General features: G+C 38.7%; 1 protein-coding gene across 1 annotated transcript in view; it reads left to right on the forward strand.

Annotated features, from left to right (window-relative positions):
- Positions 1-26,963, forward strand: part of FRMD6 (FERM domain containing 6) — a 103,336-nt gene that overhangs the window by 27,270 nt on the left and 49,103 nt on the right. The window contains exons 2-3 of the mRNA XM_006160536.3: positions 16,941-17,172; positions 25,859-25,949. Of these exons, the coding sequence (XP_006160598.1) occupies positions 17,074-17,172; positions 25,859-25,949 (190 nt within the window). The 5' untranslated portion in view covers positions 16,941-17,073. The remainder of the gene's footprint in view (positions 1-16,940; positions 17,173-25,858; positions 25,950-26,963) is intronic.

Here is a 26,963-nt window from a genome sequence, read left to right on the forward strand (position 1 = left end):
TTTATTCTGTCATGTAGGTAAGTTACTACATGACAAGATTGGTGCATTCGATTCTTTCAAAGCTTGCTTTTAAACTTGGGTAGGTTGAGTCCAGAGTAGCCTTCAGTCCAGAGCTAATTTCCTGTGCTGAGGTGATACCCCATAGAGAAGGCTACAAGGTTTCTCCTCTCTGGTTAGTAGAAATGAGAACTGTGTTTAGCTCTGTGTGAGCTGCAGGAATTTTTCAGCCTATTGCTTATGAAGATTCTTCCCTCTGCTTTGGGAAGATTTTTCCATGTGGCACAGATCAGTTTTAGCCAATGAACCGAGGGGACCTTTTTGTACATCCCCGCACCTCTCTCTTTGGGCCACTGCTTCCTCTTTGGAGTTCTGTGCCGTCCCACAAATTCTCCTTGCCTCTGCCTTCCAAAATTTGATCTCTGTTTTCTTAAGGAGACTGTCCAGCTCTGTTTGGGTTCCTTTCCCCAGGGTCGCCGAACCTGTCTCAGGTCATAAGCTGGGAATGAGAAAGCCCACCTAGATGGTTTCCTTTCTCTCAAAGATCACCGTCATTCAGTGTCTAACAATTAATTGTTTAGTCCAGTTTTCTGGTTGTTTATGGCACAAGGCAGTTTTGGGAGCCATTAGTATTTAATGGACAAGAATTGGAAGTACCTGCATATGAAAGAATTTTTTTAAAGTCCTTAATACTGGAGAAAATACTTGAAAAAGCGTGGAGAGAAAAAAGTACAGAGGTATTTGCTGCATTGTTTTGTGTACCGTGTGGTGCTTAGACTGATTCTGAAGTGTGGTCCCTGGAAGTAAGCATTGTCTGTGGTAGTTTGTAGGTTGTCCAGAATCTTTGCTCTTAAAGGTTTTATGCACTCAGGTGGCTAACTTAGATCTCAGCCATCATTTGCAATTACTACTCGTGGCAGCTTAGGAAGCCATCATAACTTTCTGTACTCTTGGAGCAAATAATTTCCAAATTGTAGACCGAACATATCCAATTGGAGTGATTGGGAGGGGAGAAAGACTTTTAAGAGAGAATATCAACATTTGTTTCCTGATTATCAAAGCCTGTACTCACAGATAATTTACACTTTTGAAATCCTTATATCAGAGAAAAAAGAATACTCATCTAGCTTTCCCTAGAAAGCCCAACACTAGGACCAACACCATGTTTTCATTTCTCGCATACTTTTAAAATACTTATGTATTTCTTCCATGAAAGACAGAGAGACAGGTCCCTGCCCTGTGATTCACTCCCGGCCTCAGCCATCCTGGATTACTGGCACCTGTGTGTCCAGCGTATACAGGGAGACTCGGGATGCAAACCTGGGACCTTGCCATGTGGGTTCAGTCACATTGCTGCACCACCGCCTGGCTCTTGTTTTCTTCCATTCATTCTTTGAAATGTTCAGTCCATGAAGGAAAACAGGCTCTCCTGTGAAGGAGTGCTTTTTAAACATTTGTATGGTTTTGCTACCAGGTCAGAGATGACATGGTTCCAAAGCAATCGTTGGCAATAAATAGTCTTTTTCTGGAGTAGGATAGAGAGTAAGAAGACAAGGTCCGTCCCGCTGGTGTTGGCCGTGGTCTTGCTGTGCGTGATGACTGGCCTTGGGACAGACTGCTCATTGGTGTCTCAGGGTAGAGGTCTGCCGGTCAGGCTCAGGGTTCATTGCCTGTCCAGTATGGTCAGAGCCACTCCAAAAAGCAGTGCCTATCAGAGGCGGATAGTTTGTTGTTTTGTTTGATTTTTTTTTTTTTTTCCAAGCTGTAACCTTCAAGTCTGAGGTATGGTTCAGTTTTTCATGGAGGATTAACCCTGTTAGTGTAGGATAAGGTGTAATTTTGACTTCCTTCCTCCACACCCTTTAAAGCCCAGATGTTAAGCCTCTTTCAAAGCACCAGAGGATGAGTACTGTAAGGAGGAATGTTCTTTTGGCAATATGTAAGGGGACACACTTCACATAACCAAAAAATCCCATGAACAGGTAGGCTGCTGGAGGGGACTTGAGTGGGTGGTGTGGAGTGACTCATACTGGATTTTTGTCAACTTCACATACCAGAGAGCCTAGAGATTCACTGTTAAGTGGCTATATTTCTATTTCCTTTAGAATAGATGGGAAATAATTGAGTTGACCTAAGTTTGTCTCTTCTTTCAAAACCCCAGTTCAGGAGAGTTACAGAAAGAAGGCCTGTGGCATGTGGGAAATAGGACGCTATTACTTAGGTAAATGCCACCTGAAAGCGAGATGCCGTGTTGGTGGACTAGCGGGCCCAGGGGAATTGTCTCCCAGAAGTAAGCTACAGGGCTGGAACACTGGAGGACAGGTGGCAGAAACCCAATTTCTGGTGGAATATTCTCCTGGGAAATATGCAAGGGATGCAGCCTTGGCTCTCGGGATGATCCCTTAGGCCACTTTAAGGACCCTGGTTTCTTGTTTGTCTAGAATAACAAGGGCCACCTCAGTCTCCATACAGTAGATTGGCTTAGGGTTCCAGGGCACCCCAAGGAAACAGGAGTCCTTAAGGTTAAGAATGTTGATCTTTGGATAATAAAGGCTGTTAGGATAGCAGGCTTACATGACAATGACAGTGGCAAATATTTTGTGAAGCTACAATAAAGTAGCTATATCTAAAGTAAACATTTTTATTCTTTCTCTTAAGGGCTTTTAAAACCATAAATCAGAGTTTTGTCTCTATAAGTTTATGACAACTTTGTCTCCAGTGTCTTTATTCACAGCAAAACCCCTAAAGGGCCGTTATAAGGGCTTTTGAAGTAATATAAAGCCATGTTAGGATGTCCAGAGGAGTCTTACACTTTGAAGTCTGTAGATAAGCTTTTGATCTTTTTTGTGGAGTGCTCAACCCACGAGTGTCACTTTGCGTTGTCCTGCACACGTAGGTGTGAGGGTGTGTCTTTCTGCAAATGCTGCTCCTTTGGGTGTGTCTGGGTAACAACATAATCTCAGCCCCATAATTTATATGTGAGATAAAAATTGGATTCCTAGCATCCAAAGCCTTTTCCTGGTTTCATAAAATTATTCACATATAATTCTGTAGCTTCCTGGGTGAAAGGCAGGTTTGACAAGCATCTGGGTATGTATAATTGAGGAAGTCCTTTTCACATGTTTCTTAATTTTCTATTTAATTACAAAGCATGAACCTTCTTAAGAGAGATTAAACTAAATTGTTTCCTACCCATGAGAGTTTTAGAAAAGAATTTAGAGAAGAAAAATCCAATAAGGAAAAGCACACCTGGGGACCGAAACTGAATTGGGTCATCCTGTCAAAATATCAGTTTTGGGGACTGGCAGGTGGTGTGGTGGATAAAGGTGCTGGCTTCTCACGTGGCTGACTGTGGTTTTGAGTCCTGAACTTGGTGGCTTGCCCTCTCACCTTCTCTCTCTCTCTTTCTCCATCTATCTCTTTCGGGTCAAATAAAAAAATAATGGTAACAAATGGGTTACATAAATAATTCTTAAAAAAAAAAAAAAAGATCAGTTTTAGGGTCAGCAGGTAAAGTAGTGGTTAAAGTGCTGGATTCCCACATTGCTGACCACAGTTCAAGTCCCAGACCTGGTAGTTTGCTTTCTTTCTCTCTCTCTCTCTCTCTCACACACACACACAACCCTATAATAAAATTAAAATAACAATAATAGTATTAATAAAATAAATAACTTTTCAAAGTATCAGATTCTTGATAAAATTAAGAGGTAGGACTGAATTATCTCTAAGATCGGATACAGTGGTAAAGTTTTCACTTGGTTGTATTTTTTATGTGTTTTTATTCATTCAGTAGTAGATAGAAACTCAAATTAATCCACTCACATGTCACTAAATTGTAAAAACGCTCCTATAAGACCTCACTAACAACACTGGAAGCCCAAGGCTTTTTAAAATTTCAGAGCCTTGAAAACAGCTATGTAGTAAGTAAAATAGTGTTTTACGGGGATTATTTTTGTGGTGATAGATACAGTCTGCACGAGATTGCTCAGTGTATTCATCTTCTGAGAAACAGAGCAGGCAGTTGCAGCAGAATTCCATGCCTGTACTACTTTGTATCCTCCTACAATTTAGTCAGCAGTGTGTGGTTATTCACAGTCTTTGCAACCTCGATACCTGTGATTTATTTTACTTTTAAAATTGTGAAATGCATAGAAAAGTGTTTATAATATCTCTGCACATTTTAAACAGTAATAGTGATTTTTAAAAATACCATTGTAACTTTAAAAAAAAAAAGCGTTGTTCTAGAACCTTTGAAGCTTTCTTCTTCTGAGCACATCTTCTGAATACAACCCTCCTACCAGCACCATGATTATAATTTTGAAGTTAATCATTCCTCTTTATTTCATTGTAGTCTCTCTCTCTCTCTCTCTATATATATATATATACACACACACACTGTATATATATATATAAAAATTTCTAAATGAATCATTCTTTAGTTTTGCCTGTTTTTTGAATTTCTTATTCATAGAAATTGAATCATATCATATATATTTTTTTCTTGATATGCTCAACATTGTTTTGCCGTTCATATTCGTTAGTGTATAGCTGTAGTCACTCGTCCTCACTGCCTAAGTGCTTCAGGGCACCCTGCTTTATCTACTCTGTATGTTGTCAGTTATTCATAGAAATTGAATCATATCATATATATTCTTCTCTTGATATTTCTGCTCAACACTGTTTTGCCGTTCATATTCGTTAGTGTATAGCTGTAGTCACTCGTCCTCACTGCCTAAGTGCTTCAGGGCACCCTGTTTTATCTACTTTGTTGTCAGTGGACTTTTGCATTTCCAGCTTATACATTTTGTTATTGTTGTGCTTATGGATCATTTAATGACATGAAAAATCCTTTGCAATGTTACAGAAAACTTAGCCACTTCCCTTATTCCTAGTTCAATCTTTGTTAAAAGACATTATTTTACTCTCTTCTGAAAATAAAAATTTTTTTCAGGACAAAAAGGAGTAAAGCTAGTGTTAACATTCCATATATTGCTCCCAGATAATGAGAATTTCACAGCAAAATCATTATCTAGAAAACTGCAGTTCCTGTGTCAGAAGGAATTGAGTGCAAGTCCCGTGAATGAAAGAATCAAAGATTTCATTGTGGAAATTAGAAGCAGATGCTTCTAAGTTAGAGGATTTTTCCTGAGAACAGCACTTTTTGTTGGCGATGTCATGCTAGAAATTCATCTTGGTTGAAAGGAATTTTTGTGCCTGGTTGCTAAACCTGATATGACTTTTGAATACGGAAGTCTGTGAAAATAAAATTTCTCTAGTTCAAAATTCATGAATTTTCATTGCCTTTGTTTTTCTTGGCTGCCTGTCTAGTATCTCCCCTCAGCCCCCAACTTTCCAAATGTACCTAGGATTTGGTCTTCAGGGGAAGCTGAACCTACCTCTGGCTCTAGAAGTGCACCCTGGCTGGCTAAAGTTAACCTAGTTCCTTGCCCTTGCCCAGTGACATGGGGGATTGTGTTCTAGGACAGCCAGTAGGGGCAAGTTTCAGCATTCTTGTTTGCTTCCACGTTCTAGTTGATTTGACCACTCCAGCCTTGACATTGTGAGCTACTATGTCAAACTACCCATGAGCCCACCCATCTTACTCCCAGGCTCCAAGTTACTTTAGTTTTATAAATTTCCCTGTATCATTTAACTAGTCTATTGTTTACTAATAGTTAACACTTGCATAGTGCTTGCCACATGCCTTACAACACCGTATAAAGTACATATTGTCATGATTTCTGTTTTACGGACAGGGAAGCCGAAATAGGTGAAGGGTCACTTGTCCAGGGTCATACAGATATTTATCCAGGGTCATGCACTTAGTAAATAGCTGCGAAGTGGCAGACCTAAGCAATCTGGCTCCAAGTTTAAGTTGGGGACTTTTAGCACTTGCATTTAAGTACATCCTCATCAACATGCCTTGCGTGTTTGCGGTCTCCTAAGTTGGTTTAACCTGACACCTTTTGAGGCTTTTTCAGAAATTGCATTTTGTTGACAGTGTTGGAGAATACCATTTTTGGATTATGTTCATCCATTGAATTTGGAGAAAAGGAGATCAAAAGCACTTTTCCCCTTGTAACTAACGTGTAGAAAACGTTCAGATAGCTGCAACCAACACTGACCCCTGTTGGGAGGAAAGTACACCCTAAATGACATCAATTTAATCTGAATTGTTGGGTAATTTGTTCACATTTCCAGCGAATATGTCTAAATAAATCATTCAGCAGGTTCTACTGGGTGCCTATCAGAGAGCCAGTAGTAGTGTACACATTGGAGGCATAAAGAAGCTGACAGAACCTGGGGGCCTCTGGGTCCTCTGTGGGGATCAGGAGAAACTGTTCCCAGCCATCCAGAGGTGAGGGCATGCTTCACAGAACAGCGTCTGGAGTTTTCCAGGGACAATGAGATACTATTTTGTTCTTTTGAAAGTGGGTACGTGGGCGAGGTGATATGCAAGGGAGGATGTTCTAGGCAGAGGGAACAACATGGTCAGAAGTATAGAAATTGAGCACTCGTTCAGGGAACTGCAAGGAAGAGACCTGCCTGTTGTAATCAGAAACACGAGTTGGAGATCAGGCACTGTGAGGAAAGATGGGGCCCGTGGAAAATTGCTAGGCCATAGCATTTCGGCATTATACTATGGAAGCGCCAAAATATTAAAGAGCGTGAGTTGTATTGTGATATGTACCATCAGCTATGCAGTTGAATGAGGTCACTGCTGGCAGCACTTTGGGGAATGATTTAAGGAACAGACAAGACAGAGAACATTTGAAAATCCGGGCAAACCCGAGACCTCCCCACGTGGATCCAGCATCACAGAACTCTTGCGACACCATCCTCCCCACCATGATTGTTATCCTTATCCTCCCCCACCTTCCTTGGCCCTTATGCTTGAAAAGATTGTCTATCAAAATAAATTATTTGTTTTCATTTTTTTTTACTCCAGCATATAAAACCAAGTGCTACCAAAATCACCACTTAAAAAATGGTTTTAATATGCTTAGGTGAATGACTTTTTAATTTTCCTTGTGACGTTACCATGAGCAAATATGCCATCTACTAGGCTTTTGGAAATATTTGAAGATCCCCACAACTTCCTTTACGGACTCCAGTATAGGAGGCGTTGTAATAGTCGATTAACAGATTTTGCTTATTATGGTTTGGTTTAGAGAGGGCATACCAGAATCATGCTTTGAAGGAATATGCTTTGATCTCCAGTGTATAAAAGTGCTGCTTTCATTTCCACAATGATCACTGTTATCATTACTCTTTACTTTGCATCAGTAATGAGTAAAGTGCACATAGCGAGAGCAGGAAGTAATGCCAAAGGGGGAAACCTGAAAGGGTAGGAACTGCACAGGGTACAAACCCAGTGCCAAAGCTAGAGAAGGTGATTGGTGGAGTTAATGTGGGACAGAACTTTGAAAAGCACCCCATTGTGTATGATACTGAATGCTGTCCCAATGGATCTCGTTCTCAGCCTGTCAAGGTACTGAAGAAAATGGCTTCAGCTGCAAGGGAACACTCCATGACCTCATCTTCTTTACGTGCACAGGGCATCAGCGAAGAGCCCTTTTGCAGAACCAGGCCTCTCTCCTATTTCTCCACAGGGTCCACAACTGTATTTCTTCTTACCCTTTGCAACTCTTTCTCTTCCTCTCCATTCAGGCTGTTTCCTCCTTTTGTGAAGTCTTCCCTGAATGCCACATTCTTTCCCAGTTCCCAGCCTTTTGTCAAATCCCACTGCCTTCATTTTATCACACAGTTTAGCAATTCACTTAAAACATGAGGGGACTTCAAAAAGTTCCAGGAAAAATGGAATTAAAGTATGAGTTTATTTTGGTACAAAGAAACTTGAAATTCAATGCATAGATTTTTTCATACGATGCATTTCCCATGAACTCATTAAAGACCATCATCTCCTGTTGTTTCAACTGTGTTAATTTTTTAAATAACTTTTTATTTAAATTTATTTATTATAGTCATTTTTTAACTTGATCAGAGAGAGAGAGAGAAAGGGAAAGTGAGAGACCAAACCGACAGGTCCAGGACTCGAACTGTGTTCCACCATATGGGAATCCAGCGCTTTAACCACCATGCCACCTGCTGGCCCTCAACTGTGTTAATTTTAACTCTTCAAAGAAATTATAAATTCTTTAAAGGACACATTTAGAAATGGTATGAGAGACAAATAAATACTAATACTTGAACAAGTGCTGGAGTGCTCAAATACTAGTTGGCTTATGCTTGTTCATTGACTAACATAGGACTCGTGATCTTTTTCTTGCTTTTTTATTATAGGGGTTTTCTTTGTTCCTGCTAATTCTAGCCTGAAAACATGTAGTGGGCAATATGTTCAATAGAAGTTTTTTATTCTTGGTACTATTTTTGATATATTTATTAATATATTTGTTTTAGAGTTGTCCCCGCCTCGCTCCCAGCTTTACTGTGGTGAATTGCACTGCAGTGAATACATTTGTTCAGAAGTGAAATGTGTTTTGGGGGGTCCATCTTATACATTCCCCAGAAGTGGGATTAATGGGCCAAAATTATGAACACCCTCATGACTCACTGGTTGCAGTGATCTCCAGTACTAGGCTGCACCTACGAGAACACTAGATTTCATTCATTTTTCTCCTAATTTCAGTATAAAGCTGTTTGCCTGCCTTTTTTCCATAGCCAAGCACTCATCACATAATTTTATTCATTAAAGTGTGGTGAGCATTACTTGGCACTAACTTAAGTCTATTTTAGTTGGAAGGTTCTTTTCCATTCTAACTCCAAGGTGTAGCTCCTTGTACGGAAGTGAAATAATCTGTTAGCTGTCAAAAGAAAAGCATAGTTTTCTTTTAGATGTCAAGATACAATTAATGACAGAATAGATGGCTTATGGCCACCTCCTACAGTTGTCTCCTCTTATCAAGAGGACCCCCAGGGAATGCCTGAAACTGTGGGGAATGACAAAATCTACATTTGCTATATTTGTTCCTATTCATACACAACCTGTGATAAAATTTTACTTTCTACATCAGGCACACTGAGAGATTAACAATAATAACTAATATTAAAATAGGACAATTCTATAGCAATATACTGTCAAAAATGGTCATGTGAATGTGGTGTCTCTGTCTCAAAATATCATCTTACACTGTATTTACCCTTGTGATAAAGAAGGGATGAAGTGGAATGACCTAAGGTTTTATCTTGCTACCAGAAGGCATGCAACTCTAAACTTAGGAATTATTTAATTCTGGAATTTTTCGTTTAATGTTTTCGGTGGACTGAAACTACAGAAAGCAAAACTGTGAATTGCGGGGGGCGGGGGACATTGTATTACCAAACAGCAATGCTTCTACGTCCTTTCCATGAATGTAGTAGTAAATAATACATATCATGTGTAGCAAGCTCTAAGTGTTCTGCATGTGAGTAACTCATTTAATAATTTTCACAATGATCTCATTTGGAAGATCAGGAAGTGGACAAACAGAAGGGCACCAATGTGGAAAGTGTCAGAGCTGGGGCTCAAGCCCATACAGTCTGGCTCCAGGGTCCAAGCTTTTAAGCAACACATTATTCACCCTACCGCTATTACCCTTCTCTCTAAACTTCACCTTTCTGTTGAGTTTTTAGCTAGCAGTCATTTCAAGTGTCTTACACAGCTACTTATAGTTGTATAATGATGTTACAGTCCTATTACCGTCTCTATTAAATTACATTTGATAAGGAACTTAATGGTTTTACCCTTACCAAATTTATAAAATGTGCTTGAAAGTAAAGCTATTTCTACTAAAATTGCTATAATTATGCTATTAACTGGTCGGTTTCCAAATTATTAACCATGCTTTCCAATTACTTTGCGGAAAAAGGCATTTTTTCACAGCTGCTGTAATTTATTACTAATAGACAATAATAAAAGCACATTAAGTAAGCATGCTTCTTTAAAAGCACATTGTGGTCTTTATTAAGATAGGACTGTTCACCCACATGTAATATTCAAGATGAGATGTTCCTTTGTTGCTAAAAATTACTGTTACGAATTAATTGCCCAATACGCTTTGTTTACCTTAAATGAATTTAGGCACTATTCCCATAATCACTTGTTATGCATTGTGTTCTTAAAAAATGATAGTGTCTTAACAGCAGTCCAACCATCTTACTTTTTAGCTACTCAAATATTTTTCCATGTTCTAGTTCTTGTTGGCTTCAGATGAATATTCATCATAGTGAATATTGTCCTTTGTTTTAGAATGGAGAAAAACTTCAAAACTTAGAGCAGTGTTTTTCAAGTACAGTAAGTGTTAAGTGTTGATATGGGCAGGAGTAGTACAGACTCCGTCAGTTTAATGAATGAGTGTACCAAAACATCAGTGAGCTTCCCGTTGGATGGACTGTATTAGAGAGATCTTATTTAGTTCCAAGTGCCAGAACGACCTTAAGAGAAAATAATTTACTGGTTTACTGTGTGGGAATTACCTATGGATGGTTTCTGGCTTCAGACGCAGCAAGGGTCAGCAGGTAATTGATATAAGCAGAGTTCTTTCTGGGCCTCTCCTTCCTCTGTGATGGCATCTTTTCAGTAAAATCCTTACCATGTGTCATCAGAGATAATTGTGAGCTTCAGTCTCATTATCATTTTCATAAATAGCAATGCAAAGAGTGAAGCAGCCTTCTCCATCTTAGCATTTGCACAGCAAATTTCATAAGGAAATTTTGGCTTTTCTTGGGTTTTATGTTCACCCTTTAGACCAAACACTGTGGTTAGAGGATGGGGTTTTCTATTTGGCCTCCCCTGAGTCACATCCCTACCCTACATCACATCTGCACCCTTCCAGGGTGGAAAACACACTATGATTGATAGTCCCATTAGACATCTCTGGGATGGAAGAAGGGCACAGGATAGCCTTTCACTACAAAGAATATTTGGCCCAAAATGTGCATAGTGCCAAAATGAAGACACCCTCCTGTAGAGTTGTTATTGTTCAAGGATGTGTGCATAGTAAGCCAGACAGCCAGCATCTAAATGATCACACATGCTGTGCCTGGCATCAGAGATATTAAAATAAGTTTAACTAGTGATCCTGCTCTAAGAAGATATGGGTAGAAGGGACAGACAAAACCTTGAGGATTATAAACTATTGGACTAAGTGTTGGTGTAGAGATAGTACTTTTGGGTAACAATGGGGAGTATTTGCACAAGTAGCTTATCCCTGAGACACACCTTCTAACTGAGCCTGAGCTAGTCACAGGATCAGCCTGGATTCAGGAGGAGAGGAGGTATTGATTGATCCCACCTCTTGTTGGGAAGCATGGCAGAGTTTGTGGTTTTCTTTAATATACCATAATTACTTAACAACAGCGCTTGGCAGCAAGTATGTAGATGCGTGTTAGCTTTCATTGGACTGTTTTTGTTTCCTTTTGACCTTTTCTGAAGGTTAACTGAACCATGGCGTCTTCTGTTCACTCTGCCTGGAAAACTCGAACACGCGTGGGTGAATGGATGGCTGGATGGATAGGAAGGCAAGAAGGGAGGGAGGGAGGGAGGCAGGCGGTGGCATTCCTCTCTTCATTCAGGTGTTTGCTCAAAGATCAATTCACCGAAGACACTTCTCCTGATTATCCTATGTGAAAGAGCATCAGCACCACTACTTTCCAGCCAGTCGGCTCTCACCTACGCTGGGCTTGCTTTTCTTTATAGTACTTAGCCACTACTCCATTCCATGGTTTTTGTCTGTCTCCAAAGAGCAGTGCATTTGTTTTGTTCAGCGCTATATTCTCGACACAGTAATACGTGACATAGTGTAGGTATTTAATGCATGTCTCTGGAATGAATGAATAAGTAAATGAACAGAAATATGGAACTCATTTTACCAAAGTCGTTTTAGTATCATTTTAGAGTAGGATACCATACATTAGAGAATATGCTGTTTATTCCAAAATGCTCTTAGCCACAGAATCAGCAATGATACCATCACCTTAACCTTCTTAGCAGTGTTATGTCCTTAACAAAATTGTAAGCGCGGAGGGGTAGGGAAACATCTCCTATTGCTTTTAGTGCTTTCCAGCCGGTAAATACGATGATGCTGTGTAAAATGTGCACTGTGTAAAGGCGTGTGATTAAATTAGAAGATAGGGCTCTCAATAGTCCGGTTTTCCAAGATAATTTCTGTCTTGTTTCTGTTAAGTAATAAAGATACTATATTGACTGTTGATATATGGTATATTGTTGATATAACACAGTAATTTTATCAAATTACCATCTTTTTACTTTTTTTTAGGGAAACAATCCCAGGAATGAGCCTCCCCCTATGCCTTAATTTGAAGTGAGGTTATATTCCATGGGTAGGAAATTCCTGGTGATCTACTTTTTAATTATAATGAACTTACCTATTTTAATATTTAGTTTCAGCTTTATAGGAAAGTTGCAAAGATAATCAAAAGCATTCCTGTGGTATGTTACATTTGTCACAATTAATGAACCCATATTGATACATTATAATTAAATCCATACTTTCACTCAGAAGTGACCCAGTTTTAAAGCTTACTTTCCACAGTTTCTAAAGAAAATAGAAAACAAGATTGTGTATATCCATGGGTAGTGACTTCCTGATTCTTAAGAGAAACTAAATTATTTTGTAATGAGTGGGGCTTTACTAGGAAACAAGAGGCAATAATACGGGTTTAAAATTCAAGTAGGAGAGTTTGATTTATATATTTCATTTATAAGTTGGTTATTAATTAATATGGCAGGGTGGAGTTCGATCATGATTAAAGCTGTCTGCTGTTACCTGGAAAACATGTTCTAGTACCTCAGTTTGGCCTTCATAGATGATCTGTCCTGAGATCATTGAGCTGAGAGATTTCTCTGGAGTAGGAAAAGTGTCCTCTTGGGACCGAGTTGGGACTTCGTTTAAGACACAGAGTAAGTAGCCAGTGGCTGAGAAGCTAGCTAATTCCTACAATTTAAATTGATATAAATTTAGTCTAATTCTTTTTCCCAGGACTGTCCAATTTAAGATTAAATTCGTACTGGCGCCTATTAGAGATATAGTTATTTGCTATTTCAGTGGAACCTTTTAATCAGCTTAAGTGCCATCCTGGGTGAAGTCAAACCTTAATACTGTCTCTCTTTTAGAGCTCCTCTAGTTTGCCATCCTCAAAGCAGAAAAAGCAGCAACAAAGCAGCACTGCTTCTTATAGATTCTGCTTTTATTAAATTTGCTTCGATAATCCTCTTCCAGTCTTCTTTTGTACTGCATATTTGAACCATAAAGTAAATAAAAACGGTACCCAAATGAAAGTTTAAAATTATGTTAATGAAGCTCTGGAAACATCCCAAGCCTCAGAAGATACAGAATTTTTTTCCCCTAGTTTATTTTTCAAATTCTAGAAATAGGTCAGTAGAAATACCCTGCTTTAATTGGTTTAATTAGAAATGGAAAATTATAGGACTAACTCAATTTGAAGTATAGATTGAAATAATAATACTGGGATTAATATCATTTAAGGGTTTGAATCTAAATAAGATGCATTAAATCATAGCTTATGATTTCTTCTTTAAAAAGTTTTAAATAGCAAAGAGGAGGCCTATGTGTTGAATACATAAGTAAAAGGAAAAAGTTGTGTGGAGAAATAAAATATTTGACAAGAAAATCATTTTAAAATTGTATTTCTCCAGTGGTATGCCTAAGGGTAGTATTCTACAGGACCATGATATGCCTGGGGAGAAAAAAGTATTCTGTGGTCAAATAAGTTTGAGAAATAATAAATTAAATCTAAACATAGGGACCAGCAGTAGGCATGGTGGTTAAGGCGTTGGACACTCCCACATGGCTGACCAGGGTTCAAGTTGAATCTGGTGGCTTGCTTTCTCACTTCCTCTCTCTCTCTCACTCTCACCCCCTCTGTCTATCTTTGGTCAAATAAAAAAATAAATAAATAAATCTTACCAGTTGCTGGCAGGATTTCTCAGAGCCTTTAGTACTTTCTGCATTTCTAAGAATGGGCATCTGTAGGGTGCAGTCCTTCACAAACATATTTAACCCTAGAGCACCTAAAACATTTTTTGGTCAGGAAAGTGTTCTGAGTACATACATTCGACCCGTTTTAGGAGTTTATCTCTTTGAACATGTTGAGGACATTTTATTTTTTCAGTGATAGTGGTGATGCAATGCCCGGATGCCATTCACTCCCTATTATTTCCAAGCTGTTTTCCCGGTGTATAACATAAAGGTGTTACACCCAGCCCTCTGCTCGGCACCTTTCTCTGCTAACCAAAGAGGGGGTTTCCAAACATGGCTGCACAGGCCAGAGGTACCTGGCCCTGAGCCTGCAGATTCTGCACGAGTGAAAATGGCACAGTGCTCGGTGATCTCCATTTATTACAAACGCCACAGCGGTTCTGATGCAGCCCACACTGGTCCTCAGCTGGTGCTTTGGAACCGGTGAAACAAAAGCAACACCTTGTCTAGATGGGCAATTGGATTTGGATGCAGCCATTGAGAGTTTGTGGTCATAGAACACATCAGTTCACCATCCATTCTGAAGAGAAGTAGCACCGACCTCTAACCACTCCATGCAGTGATATGCTGACCATGACCTGCTGTAAAACTATTGCTTTCTCTTTCGATAAAAGCAGAATAGTCCCAAGTGGCCCTCTGGTCACCTTCCTGGTGAGGAAATATTTAAGATTACCATTTGTTTTTATTTAGAATAATTCCCTTATGGATGGTATTTTATTTATACTTTAAAAAGAAACATTAGATTGTATTTACTCATTGTGCCATCTAAGAATATATTCTTTCCCTTCTGCTGATAACAGGCAGACATTTGACCTGAAGAAGCAGCTAGAGAAAGATTCTGTCTCATTTGTGCTTCGATTTGTGTGAAAAATATTAACAGCATTTCTATGAAAACTCTATGGTTGTATATACTCTCTACGTAGTGAGACAACTCCATATTCCTGGAAGTTCTCTTTTATGTGCTACAAATATAGGTAGAAATGAACAATAGTCATGTGTGGAACAACGAGCTTTAATCTATCTGAGCTGAATTATGCTCTGTTAGCAGTCATATATGAAACACTAGACACACTTGTCACAAATAGAAAATTTCTACCTCTTAAAATTATTTTTCAAGATCTTGCCAATGCAGTGAGGCATGACACAAAATAAAAGATGTGATTATCGAAAACTATAGAGACTAAATTTTCATTATTTGCAAACAAAAGCGTATACATTGAAAACATAAAGTTAAAAAAAAAAATTAAGGGGGCCAGCAGTTGGTGTAATGACTATGTCTTTGGACTCCCATGTAGTTGACTGCAGTTCGAGTCCTGGACCCGGTGGCTTAAACATACCAGGCACATGTCTGTGCATCCTAAGATCCTGAGAGGAGAATGGAGGAGAAGGGATTGTGGTGTGGCCATCCCCCGGGGGGTGATTTCTCACTTTATCTCTCTCCATCTCTCTCTGTCTTTCTGGTGAGAACACGCACCCTATAGCAAATAAATAAATAAATAAGTTTAATAAGCTGATGAGATAATGAGAATATACAATATCCATAGTTCTTTTTATATGCAAACATGATTTGACATATGCCATCTTATTATTTTGTGTATTAATTGGTTGCTGAAATAATAACTGGAAAAGTGAAGTTTACATGATCAGATTAGGGAAACAGGAGAGAGCACAGTCATAAAAACTAAGGGAGAAGTTGTAAGGAGATCTGAACAACCAAGGTAAAGCTCCCAGTGATGCGGAGGAAAGCGAATCCTCTAGATGATACCAGTGGTCCAGAGTCTCTGACTTCCTTTGGCAGCACCGTGTCTGCAATGCAAATGAAAAGGAAGCCAGATCACAGTGGTTGAAGAATGAATGTAATATAAGACGCAGGACATGTATGTGAGTTTGATAGGAATGGAAGAAAAAGAGAATTGTTTCATTTTATTTATTTATTTATTTTTTAATTTGACAGAGAGAAAAAGGGAAAGTGAGTAAACAAGCTACCAGTAAGCTGATGAGATAATGAGAATATACAATATCCATAGTTCTTTTTATATGCAAACATGATTTGACATATGCCATCTTATTATTTTGTGTATTAATTGGTTGCTGAAATAATAACTGGAAAAGTGAAGTTTACATGATCAGATTAGGGAAACAGGAGAGAGCACAGTCATAAAAACTAAGGGAGAAGTTGTAAGGAGATCTGAACAACCAAGGTAAAGCTCCCAGTGATGCGGAGGAAAGCGAATCCTCTAGATGATACCAGTGGTCCAGAGTCTCTGACTTCCTTTGGCAGCACCGTGTCTGCAATGCAAATGAAAAGGAAGCCAGATCACAGTGGTTGAAGAATGAATGTAATATAAGACGCAGGACATGTATGTGAGTTTGATAGGAATGGAAGAAAAAGAGAATTGTTTCATTTTATTTATTTATTTATTTTTTAATTTGACAGAGAGAAAAAGGGAAAGTGAGTAAACAAGCTACCAGGTCCAGGACTCAAACCATGGATGGCCATCTGAGAGTCTAGCATCCCAGCCACCATGCCAACGGCCAGCACAAGAGAGTTTTCTAATGTGGCTGATGTTACTGTCATTTTGCTTATTTGTTTTCAGAACTGCTCGTTCCCTTCTTTTTGAGGATGGAAACTCCTCAAAGGGGAAGATCCCTGCTTCTGTAGCTCTGGGGTACATAGTAGCTGGGAATGTGGGAGGCCCTCGTTGGCTTTAAGTTTACTTCATGACTGTGAATGAAATTTTTAGAAGACTTGTTAGTGGGGAAGAGAGAGAGAACATTTCCGTGAGTTCTCATGTATTAAATAAGGTAGCCCTGGAAGCGGCGTGCTGTCCCTGTCCCATGAGTGTCACACTCTGCTCATGTCCCTGTGTCCTCATTAATGTCAGCCCCTTATTCACAAGGCTCCCTTGGGCTCTCTTACAGCTATGAAACCTACGTAGTCACAGACCACAGTGCTTCTCCTGGAGGACGGGTGATGAGGAGCGTCTGGCTGGGAACCTGAGGAACTGCTGAGGACGCGGAGCCCAGCCCTGACCACTAGAGAGGCCACAACACGATGAACAAACTGAACTTTCATAACAACAGAGTCATGCAAGACCGCCGGAGCGTGTGCATTTTCCTTCCCAACGACGAATCTCTGAACATCATCATAAATGTGAGTAGATCCACTTTTAGAAAGGTTAAATACTGGGGTCTCACCAGCGATCGTGTTCATGTTATAGCTTGGTAAAAGATTCACCAGTGACTGTTTATTTTTTAGCTCGGTAAAAGATAAAAATCTAAACAGAATAACATGGCAAATTTAGGGTTAAATATTCTCCAAGGGCATAAACGTAGCCGGATGGCTGAAGTACAACTGCCTGCAACATTCTCTTGCCTGGGGTGAAATTAGAGAATTTTGGTTACTATGTTAAAAAATAAACACTAGCTATTTTAAAGCTTTTTATTGAAATATAATTTTTTTTCTTCTTTCTTTTTTTTTTTTTTTTTTTTAAGGTTTTTGCTATAGGGTATGTGCACTCAACAGAAAGAGAGAGGAAAAATGAGAAATTACCCCCTGGAAGGATGGCCATGATGCAATCCCTTCTCCATTCTCCTTGTGAAATTTTGAGCATGCACACACAATGTGCTCAATGTGCTTTTCAAACCTCCAGGTCCAAAATTCGAGCCATGATGAGCCATGTGGGAGTCCAGTGCCTCAAGCACCATGCCACCTGCTGGCTCCTGAAATATTTCTATTGACGTATATGAATTTGTGTCTTAAATTCTGAAGAGTTATCACCTACATACATGACATGATAGTAATTGTTAGTGCTTTAATAATCATCTTGATGGTTTTAGTAGTAGTCAGAGTCTAGTCCGTTTCAAGAACTAGGTGCATAGGCCACGCATTTGAGCACTAAGCTGTTGCTCATGGTTCATGAGTGTCTTGGTTAACCTGGTGACTGAGGAATGTAATACTATACTATGAAGTATAGAAATCTTAAGTGTGCAGCTCAGTGAATTTTTACAAGAGTATACATTCAAGTAACCATCATCTAGTCAAAATAGGAAACATTTTATCCCCTCGCCCTGAAAAGTTCCTTTGTATCCCCCTCTTATCAGTAACCTTCACCCAAAGGGCGACGACTATTCTGACCTGTATTACCATAGAGGAGTTTCACTTGTTTCTGAACTTCGTGCAGCTAAAAATCACGGTGTATAGTCATTATTCATGTCTGGCTTCTTTCACTCAACATTTGGATTATCAATTTTATTCTTGTGGGGCTGGCAGGTAGCATGGTGGTTAAGGCTGCTGGACTCCCACATGGCCAACCATGGTTCATGTCCTGGACCTGGCAGCTTGCCTTCTCACTTTCCCTCTCTTGCTCTGTCCCTCTCTGGTCAAATTAAAAAGAAAGAAAAAGAGAGAGAGCGCTAAGTAAAATAATCCTTAAAAAAATTTATTCTTGCTAGTGCATATGGCAGTATTTGTTTCTTTTTCATTGTTGTATGATATTCCACTGTGTGTATTCCATTTATCCATCTACTGTTGATGGATTTGGACTTTTCTACATTGTGGGCTATTATGAATAAAAGTATTATGCACATGTGTACACATTTTTGGATTTATATCCAAAAGTGGATGTGTGAATCATGAGGTGTATATATATGTGTGTATATATATATTTGAGACTACAAATTTTATGGCAATTAATATTACACCTAACTTCTTTCAATTCCTCTCCACATTATCAACTTTCTTTTTCACTCATATTCTGATGGAACCAGGGTGGAAAAAGTGCCTTAGTGCATGCCTTGAATTACTTTTCTATATGATATTATATTTTTAATGCCATTGCTGTAAAAAAGAATATTTATAAATCTTTTACTGAATATTCATGACATTTAAATAGCCTCACCAGAAACTAGAGAGGAACCATTTCTGCCTATTACCATAGTCATTTTGGCTTTGCTCTGACAGCACAGTTTCTTGTTTTACTGCCGTGTCCTCCTGTTCACTCACTGGGACTGTCTGAGCATCGAGCCTACCTCTGGAATGAACTTTACCATCTGTTGGGCAGACTCTTCAGTGGTTAACTATGTTCCTGCGTAGGGTACCTTCAGTTGTTTTTGGAGGTGTGAAGTGGTAGGCTGTTATTTTGGCAGGCTTTGGTTTTTAAAACCAAATAAAAATTGGCAGCATAGCTTTTATTCTTTCCAGGGGCAAAATAAATTAAAATAGTAATTCTTCTAGATGTAAATATGCTATTCTGTTTCTTTTATAGTTTTATAAAAGATATATATGGAATTTTTAAAATACACAGAATCCTGAGCAGATAGAATAAGCACTTAAGAAACGTCTCTCCCTTCCATTTCTGTCTTCTCGCCTAGTGAAATATGTATGTATTTGTGTGTGTGAACACATATATACAGGACATAGTACAAAGCCTTACTACCTACAGTTAAGTGGAGAGAAGACTAATCTGACTGAGTGAGGAATACTTAAAGCTGACTATAATTTTCAAAGAAATTAATTTGTACTAAAATCTCAGCCAAGGAAGATAATTATGGAGAACAGACTGGAAGATAGCCAGATCACTCATTCCTATAAGCTATCTTGGTCCATTTTTGCATGACTAAAAGAGATACCTGGGACAGAGTAATTTACAAAGAAATTAGGGGTTTATCGACTCACAGTTTTGACAGCTAGACTCTGAAGGCATAGACCTAGCATAGGTTGGCCTGCACCATGGCTGCCGGAAGCACAGAGGATGGCAGGTAAGTGCATGCAGTGAGTGGGTCAGCTGCAGACAGCTCTCTCTTACCAGGTCTCACAAGAATGAACCCCTTCTCGTAAGAACGAGAACTCAGTGGGTCCTTGTGAAATAGCGTTAATCTGGTCATAAGAGTGGTGCCTCCATGATCAATCACCACCTGCTAGGCATCGCCACCTCCCAACATCAAATTCCAAATCATGAAACTTTGGGGGGGAACCCTTCCCCAAACCATAATAAGATCAGTGGCTTTTAAAACTCCAATTTATATCAGCATTATTTGGGGAAGGTTGCTAAATACTCAGGTTGTTGGGTGCTACTTTTTAGAAATGCTGATAATAGCAATTCTAGAGAAGGATACAGGAATCTGCATTTGATGAGTTTCCCTAAACAGGGACTACAGTTGCTCTAAAATCATAAGCCAGATGGGAAAAGACCTGTATACCAATTTTGTTCAAACTCCAGAATTCTGTTTACTGGATTGTTTTGAGCCTGTGTCAGTGACCTAGCCCTTAGAGTAGCACATGACATATAGTCAGCACAAAGGAAATAACTGTTGTTAGTAACAATGACATAGGTATCATCATTGTTGAGAATGATTATAAGATTATTCATATTTTGAATCAACAATTTACTAGATGAGTGACCTTTTTGGACAAGCGGCTTGAGCTATCTTATATTTTTCTCTTGTAAAAGCTACATGCCACACCAGCTAGTGGTGTGGTGGTTAAGGCAACTGGATCTCATGTCGCCAACAGCATGGTTTAAGTCCCACAACTGGCAGCTTGAAAAACATGCTAGGTGCAAGTACGTATACTTGCCCAAAATCCTGAAGCAAGTGAGAGATGGAGGAAAAGGGATTGCATTGTGACCATTGCCCATGGAAGTGCTTTCTCTCTTTTTCCCTCCCTCTCTCCCACCCTCTCACAATCCCCACCCCCTGCAAGCACACATGCACTCTGACAAAATAAAGGAATTTGCGCAGTACCCAGTATGTGGTAGGCACTCTTGTATTAGCTTCTGCCTTTACTTTATGAAGAATAATTGAAGTATAGTTTAGTAGTGAAAAGACAGATGTACCTAAGTGGCACAAACCTGATTTCCAACCCTATGTCTGAACAGTGCTGGGAAAGCTCATTAAACTCCCTCAGCCTCAATGTCTTCATCTGTAAGATGGGAATACCTAGGCTGCAGGGCAATTTTGAGAATTCAGGTTTAACACACAGCATAATTTCTGATACATAAATCATAGCTGCTGTTATTTTTTTAATTTCTTTGTAGAGTCGTAGGGGCCAAAGTTGAAATCCCTCCTTCATGATTTAACTTCGCAACTTTGGGCAAGTTTTCTAGGTTTTGCTTTTTTCCCCCCTTGATTTCTTCACCTGTGAAGTGGGGATAAAGATGTCACGTGTATAAAGCACTTAGTGTAGTCCCCAGACCATGCAAATTGCTCAGTAAGTGAGCCTTTAGTTGAGTAGCAGTTTGCATGTGTTTATTTCTTTGAGTTGTTCATTTCATCAGGGTGCTCTGTTAATGAAATGGAAATGGAGAATCTGAATTACATGTGGACGCATGTGGACTCTTCAGCCATGCCCAAACTCCCCTCAAGCAGGAGAGGGACTGGGTTGAGAAGTGCGGATGCTTCCCCACCACTAGAAAAACAATTCAGGGCTGCCAAGGGCCCCTCGCCTCTCTCTCTTTCTCTCTCTTTTTTTTTAAATATATATATATATATATATATTTATTTCCTTTTTAATGATAGAGCACCCGTGTGTGTGTGCCTGACAGAGAAAACGAGAGAGAGAGAGCACCTTTCACATATTGTGGTCTTGCTGTAATCCCCTTCCTCCAGTCCTCCAGCTCATTGAATCCTGGGCACATGTAAGATGAGTGTGGTGGGGAGAGGGTATTTCAGATTGACCAGACCAAAGATTCAAGTGCAGTCTCCTGAGATCTAGCTTCTCTTGGGCAGCAAATTACTGCTGCATCATGGAGGGACCCAGATTTTACTACAAAGTATCATCTTTTTTCCAGAGATGGCAGTTGATGTTAGTAAGAGTTTTGATGTAACAAATTAACTGGACCAAAAAAAAATGATTTTATTAACAGTCTCACTTCTGTCATTATTTCTAAATACTTCTTTAAACAAAGAAAGTTTGTTTCTCAACAGTGTAGTTGATACAATGTTGCCTTTCTGCATGTGCGATAAATTTAGTGTTTTAGTTATTTGGAACTCTCTGGGAGTTATACTAATAGGGACTACGTTAATGATTTTAATCATCAGGCAAATACTAAATATAGAAACCTGGAAATTTGGGGAAATAAAACCAAGAGTTTTAAAGTTTTTGAGTGGTATAAATAGTGGTCAAAATCTTGTGCATCTTCACCAAGACTAATCAGGTTTTTTTTGTTATTGTTCTAGAGCATATTTTAAATGCTCTTGTGCAAGAACAAACCATTGACACTTAGGATCAAATCCCATTTTAATTTAAAAGTTCCATATAATGTATATTTTTAGATGGATCTTTAACTCTTATTCTTAATGCTTCATACTGTATAGCACTTTTTAAAATTCCCATTGTTCCTGAAGATTAAAGACTTGAGACATTTCACAATCAGCTAAAATGTAGCCTTAAAGACTCATAAAATGCAAATACAGAAAACTAAAGTTTGTTTTTACAGCTGGTAAGACTTCAGAGCCATAGCCTATTTAATTAAAGTTTTTAAACAAGAACACTGTACTTAGTTGGTAGTTAAAGCGCTTTATCAATAGGGCCCAAATACTTGATTTAAACTAGCAGGACCATATTAATTACATGAGATGCATAGAGGGAGTCTACACTCATGCATATTTACAACACAGTTTATATAATTCATTCAGTTTGGATTTGGAATTACACAGTTCTTTACTAAGTTCCTTCCTTCCTTCCTTCCTCCTTCCCTCCCACCTTCCCTTTTCTCCTTTTCTTCCTCCTGAAAGAGAGAGAGGTCCCCTTGACAGAGTTTCACCACACCACCACCCTCTCCCCAGCCTCCCAGCTAGCCAGGATGACAGAGGTAGTGGAGAAGTAGGACTTTACTACCTGTTGCCACCATGACTGGGCCTGGGATTTTAGCTTTTTATTACATTTTATCCTAGCTGCTTTTTTTTTTTTAGAGAGACTTGCTAAAGGGTATGTGTGCTTGCCAGAGAGATAGTGGCAGAAAGTGAGAAGTGAGAAATCACCCCCCCCCCCGGGAGGGGGCAGCCATGCTGCAGTCCCTTCTCTGCCATTCCCCTCTTGAGATTTTTCGGCATGCACACATGCCTGGCATGAGTTTGAAGCAAAGGACTCAAACCGGGGTTGGCCATGTGGGAGTCCATCGTGCCGCCTGCTGGTCCCATATCCTAGGTGACATTTTAAAATAAAATATAATCAAAGTAAGGATTAAAGGTACTCTAAGTGATATGACATCATAAATCTCAAATTTGTAGTATATATAGTTCAACTTAAGAATTTTACGTAACTTTGGATACTCTCTCTTCTTTATCATTCTGTTTATTTAAGCTTATTTGTAAAGTAAAATTAGGCTAACATGGAACTAAAACCCAGAGTCCTTTTAGCCAATGTTTGAAATAACACAAGACTTCTATAGGACAGATATCAGGGGTCCCAGGCTGCATCAAGTTAGTTACACACAAAGAGGATAACAATGACCTGCAGCTGTGTTCTCCCAGTGGCATTGGTGGGTTTACACTGACACATTTTTTCCTAACTAGCTGCATGGTACATTTGTAAACTGATTTGCTCAGTAAATCAGAGGATAATCTGTACTCATGGAGAACAAAGAGGAAGAGCCTGCAGAGAATCAGATTCCTGGCCTTCATTTACCAAACATTTACTGAATGCCTACTGTTCATCCTGAATTTTAAAAGTAAGACACCCGTCCTGCTTCGTTAAGTGTCTGGTGCTTCTACATAGCTCAGGTGGTGTCACGCCGGCCTCACATGTCTTCTGCTCTTCCCAGTGGGCGTTTCAGGTTGGTTACCCTTTCATAATGAATGTGAAAAATGACCAGGAAATTCATTTTTCTTTCTGTAATTGGGATTATCACCAGTTCTGAATGGTTTGGTCTTCCGTTTTCAAGGGATCTCAGCATGTTTTTATTTTCCCAATCTGAGTTTCATACTATGGTAGGGTAAAAAGGCCATTCATTCAGAGCTAACTAATTTAGATTTTATAGTAATTTACACAGACATTGTCATCATTTTTGTTGAACACACAATATGAAAACTAATGGTACCAGTGAGAGAGGAAGTGCATATGTAATATATAGAGCTATAATGATAAACTACGTTGCACATATTTTAATATGTATATATAAAAATACTTGAATACACAGATAAGTTGTAAGTTGCTGCTTCTGCCGGTATTAACTGCATGACTTTAAGGGTTCTGAATGTTATCTTCTATAAAATGAAAAAACTGACCTGGGTGGTCCCTTACAGTTAGTCCTCTCACTAATAAGCCTTGGTGATTCTGAGTTCAGCAAGTCAGACTCAGCAGAATGACTGCCCTGCCCCAGACACTTTATTAAACATCGAGAAAGAATTAAAATGGTATCTCTTAACCATTTAAGAGTCCAGCTTGTGATGTTGCGAATCACGTATCCCCAGAGTTCCAAGTTAGCATTGACTGTCTCTGAGTTGCACTAGGGCTGCAGCAGGAGGCCGGTTCAGGTACTCAGAGGGTATTAGATAATAACAGTGACTGAGTAAAATGAATAAAGGAAAGCTAGGTAGTCACTGCACAGTAGATGAATCATCTCATTGGATTATCAAGAGGAAAACTGGAAAGATACGTGCCATGAACAGACATTTCTCAAAAGGAGATAGACAGATGGCCGAGAGACACACGGACAAAGCTCAGCATCCCTAGCCTCGAGGAGATACTACCTTATACCTATTGGAATGGCCGCTATTACAAAGAAAAAAGATAAATATTGACAAAGATATGGAGAAAACAGAATCCTTGGACACTGTTCAGGGGATGGGAATTAATACAACCCTTAAAGGAAAACAGTAAGATTGCTCCAAAAATTAAAAACACTGTGTTGTTGGATAAGTCATGACTCATTTTTGCATATAGAAATGTCGAAAGAATATGCCACGACTTTGCCGACAACTCAATAGAACCACAAATGATCTAGCAAGTACATGGGGGGTATGTGCCAAAAGAAAATGAAATCACTGTGCCAAAGATAGAGCTATATTTCCTTATTTATTGCAGCATTACTAACAATAGTCAAGATAGGGAATCAACCTCAGTGTCCATCAACAGATAAATAAGTAAATAAAATGTATGTATATGTATGCATATACACATATGCACAGTGATACTCTTCAGCCTTTAAAAAAAAATCTCAATTCATAGAAGCAGTGAGTAGATCAATGATTATCAGAGACTGGAAGTGTGGGGGACTTGGATTTGGAGATTTTGGTCAGAGAGTACAAAATTTCAATTAGATAGGAAGCTCTATTGTACAACATAGTGACTGAATTTAATAATAATGTATATTCAAAAATATATACAGAGAGTAGATCTTAAGTGTTTTCATCACAAAAAGATATATATGTAAAATAATGCATATGTTAATGAGCTCTGTTTAGTTGTTTTACAATGTATACATATGTTAAAACATTTTATAAATATCTATAAAACTTATTATTTATTTTTAAAAAGAGAAAATTTTAAAAAGAAATGAGTACTTTCGGTAATCTGTGTAGGCTCGGATCTATTCTTCTGAAATATATATCATGCACCATGGCTTGAGAGCCTTGTCTATGTGTCTTAAGATTTATGAGTCTTGTGCAAGATTACATTGGTACTTTATTACCATGTTGTAAAAACTGGTATTGTGATGATCATTACTAAAATACAGCTAGCTGCAGGGTAACGTGATGTTCATAAACCAACAGTCATTTTTTTAATGTCAGCTTGTCTTTTTAAGGCGTGTATTTAAGATGCAATAAATAGCCTAATTGTGGCTCATTTGTGGACTTAGTTGAATTGTTATCTCAAGCCATGCGTTTTCCCCTTACAGGTTAAAATTCTGTGTCACCAGTTGCTGGTCCAGGTGTGTGACCTGCTCAGGCTAAAGGACTGTCACCTCTTTGGACTGAGTGTTATACAAAGTAAGTCTTAATCCCATTTATGATGGATATCCCCAACTATCTCTGAGGACCTGACATTTTAGAGTTGTAACTTAAGTCAGGCATGTTGTTATAAAACTGTGATTGTCAAAAGACTCAAACTGATCTTCATTTTTCAGTTTAATACATTAAAAAGTGTGAGTCATGTATTTTGAACTTAAAAGTTGATTCCTCTTTAGGAATATAGATGATGTGCATTTGTTCTTTTATATGTTAATGAACCAATCTTGATTTTTGTTTCCTTTTAGTCAGGTAGTAGCTGCAGTTAGCAGGAAAGTATCCCAGATATTAGTGTAACTTAATTTATTTTATAATAATTGCATTAAACTGACTTTCCTCTGTTCAAATTCTGTTATTATGGACTATATAATATAGCATTGTGATCTACTAATGTAATCTTGTTTTCTGCTTTTCTCTTTTGTCTTCTCTGTTTTCTAGTCAGACTTGAGAACTTGGCACTGTAGGCTCAGTTTCATCTGTATTCACAGGGAAAGGATTTTTCAAGTGAAGGACTCCATAGAAGCTTTCTTTTCCCATTCAAGTTAAATTCTCAGGACTTACCTGTAACCCCTCCTTATAAACTTTCGTCTTTCAAACTATACTTGAAAATTTCTCTAATCTGCAACATGCTGAAAAAACTTTTATATCTTTGCTTATTTTGTCAAGACTTTTGGTGAAATATATTTAAGTGTATTTTATTCTTGGATGTGCATTATTTTCTACTGTTGGAAGTGGTTTAAATTGAAAGGCTTAAGATACCTCAAAAATCCAATCAACACTGTAAAATGCTTCCATCTGTCAAGTTGGAAAGTGTATCATGGTCAGCCAATAAATGAGGCCCTTTGTCCTTCAAAATATGTGCTGTTTCCAGTTGTCTTTTTAGGAGAGGGAAGGGCATGGAGAACAGGGACACACCAGGACCCTATGAACCAGCCATTTGCTCTTCAATTTCTTCCTGTGGTGGTGAAAGCAATAAAAACATAAATGCTAACTCCA

The sequence above is a fragment of the Tupaia chinensis genome, unplaced genomic scaffold (genome assembly GCF_000334495.1).
Source record: "Tupaia chinensis unplaced genomic scaffold, TupChi_1.0 Scaffold000688_1, whole genome shotgun sequence".
Classification (NCBI taxonomy): Eukaryota; Metazoa; Chordata; class Mammalia; order Scandentia; family Tupaiidae; genus Tupaia; species Tupaia belangeri.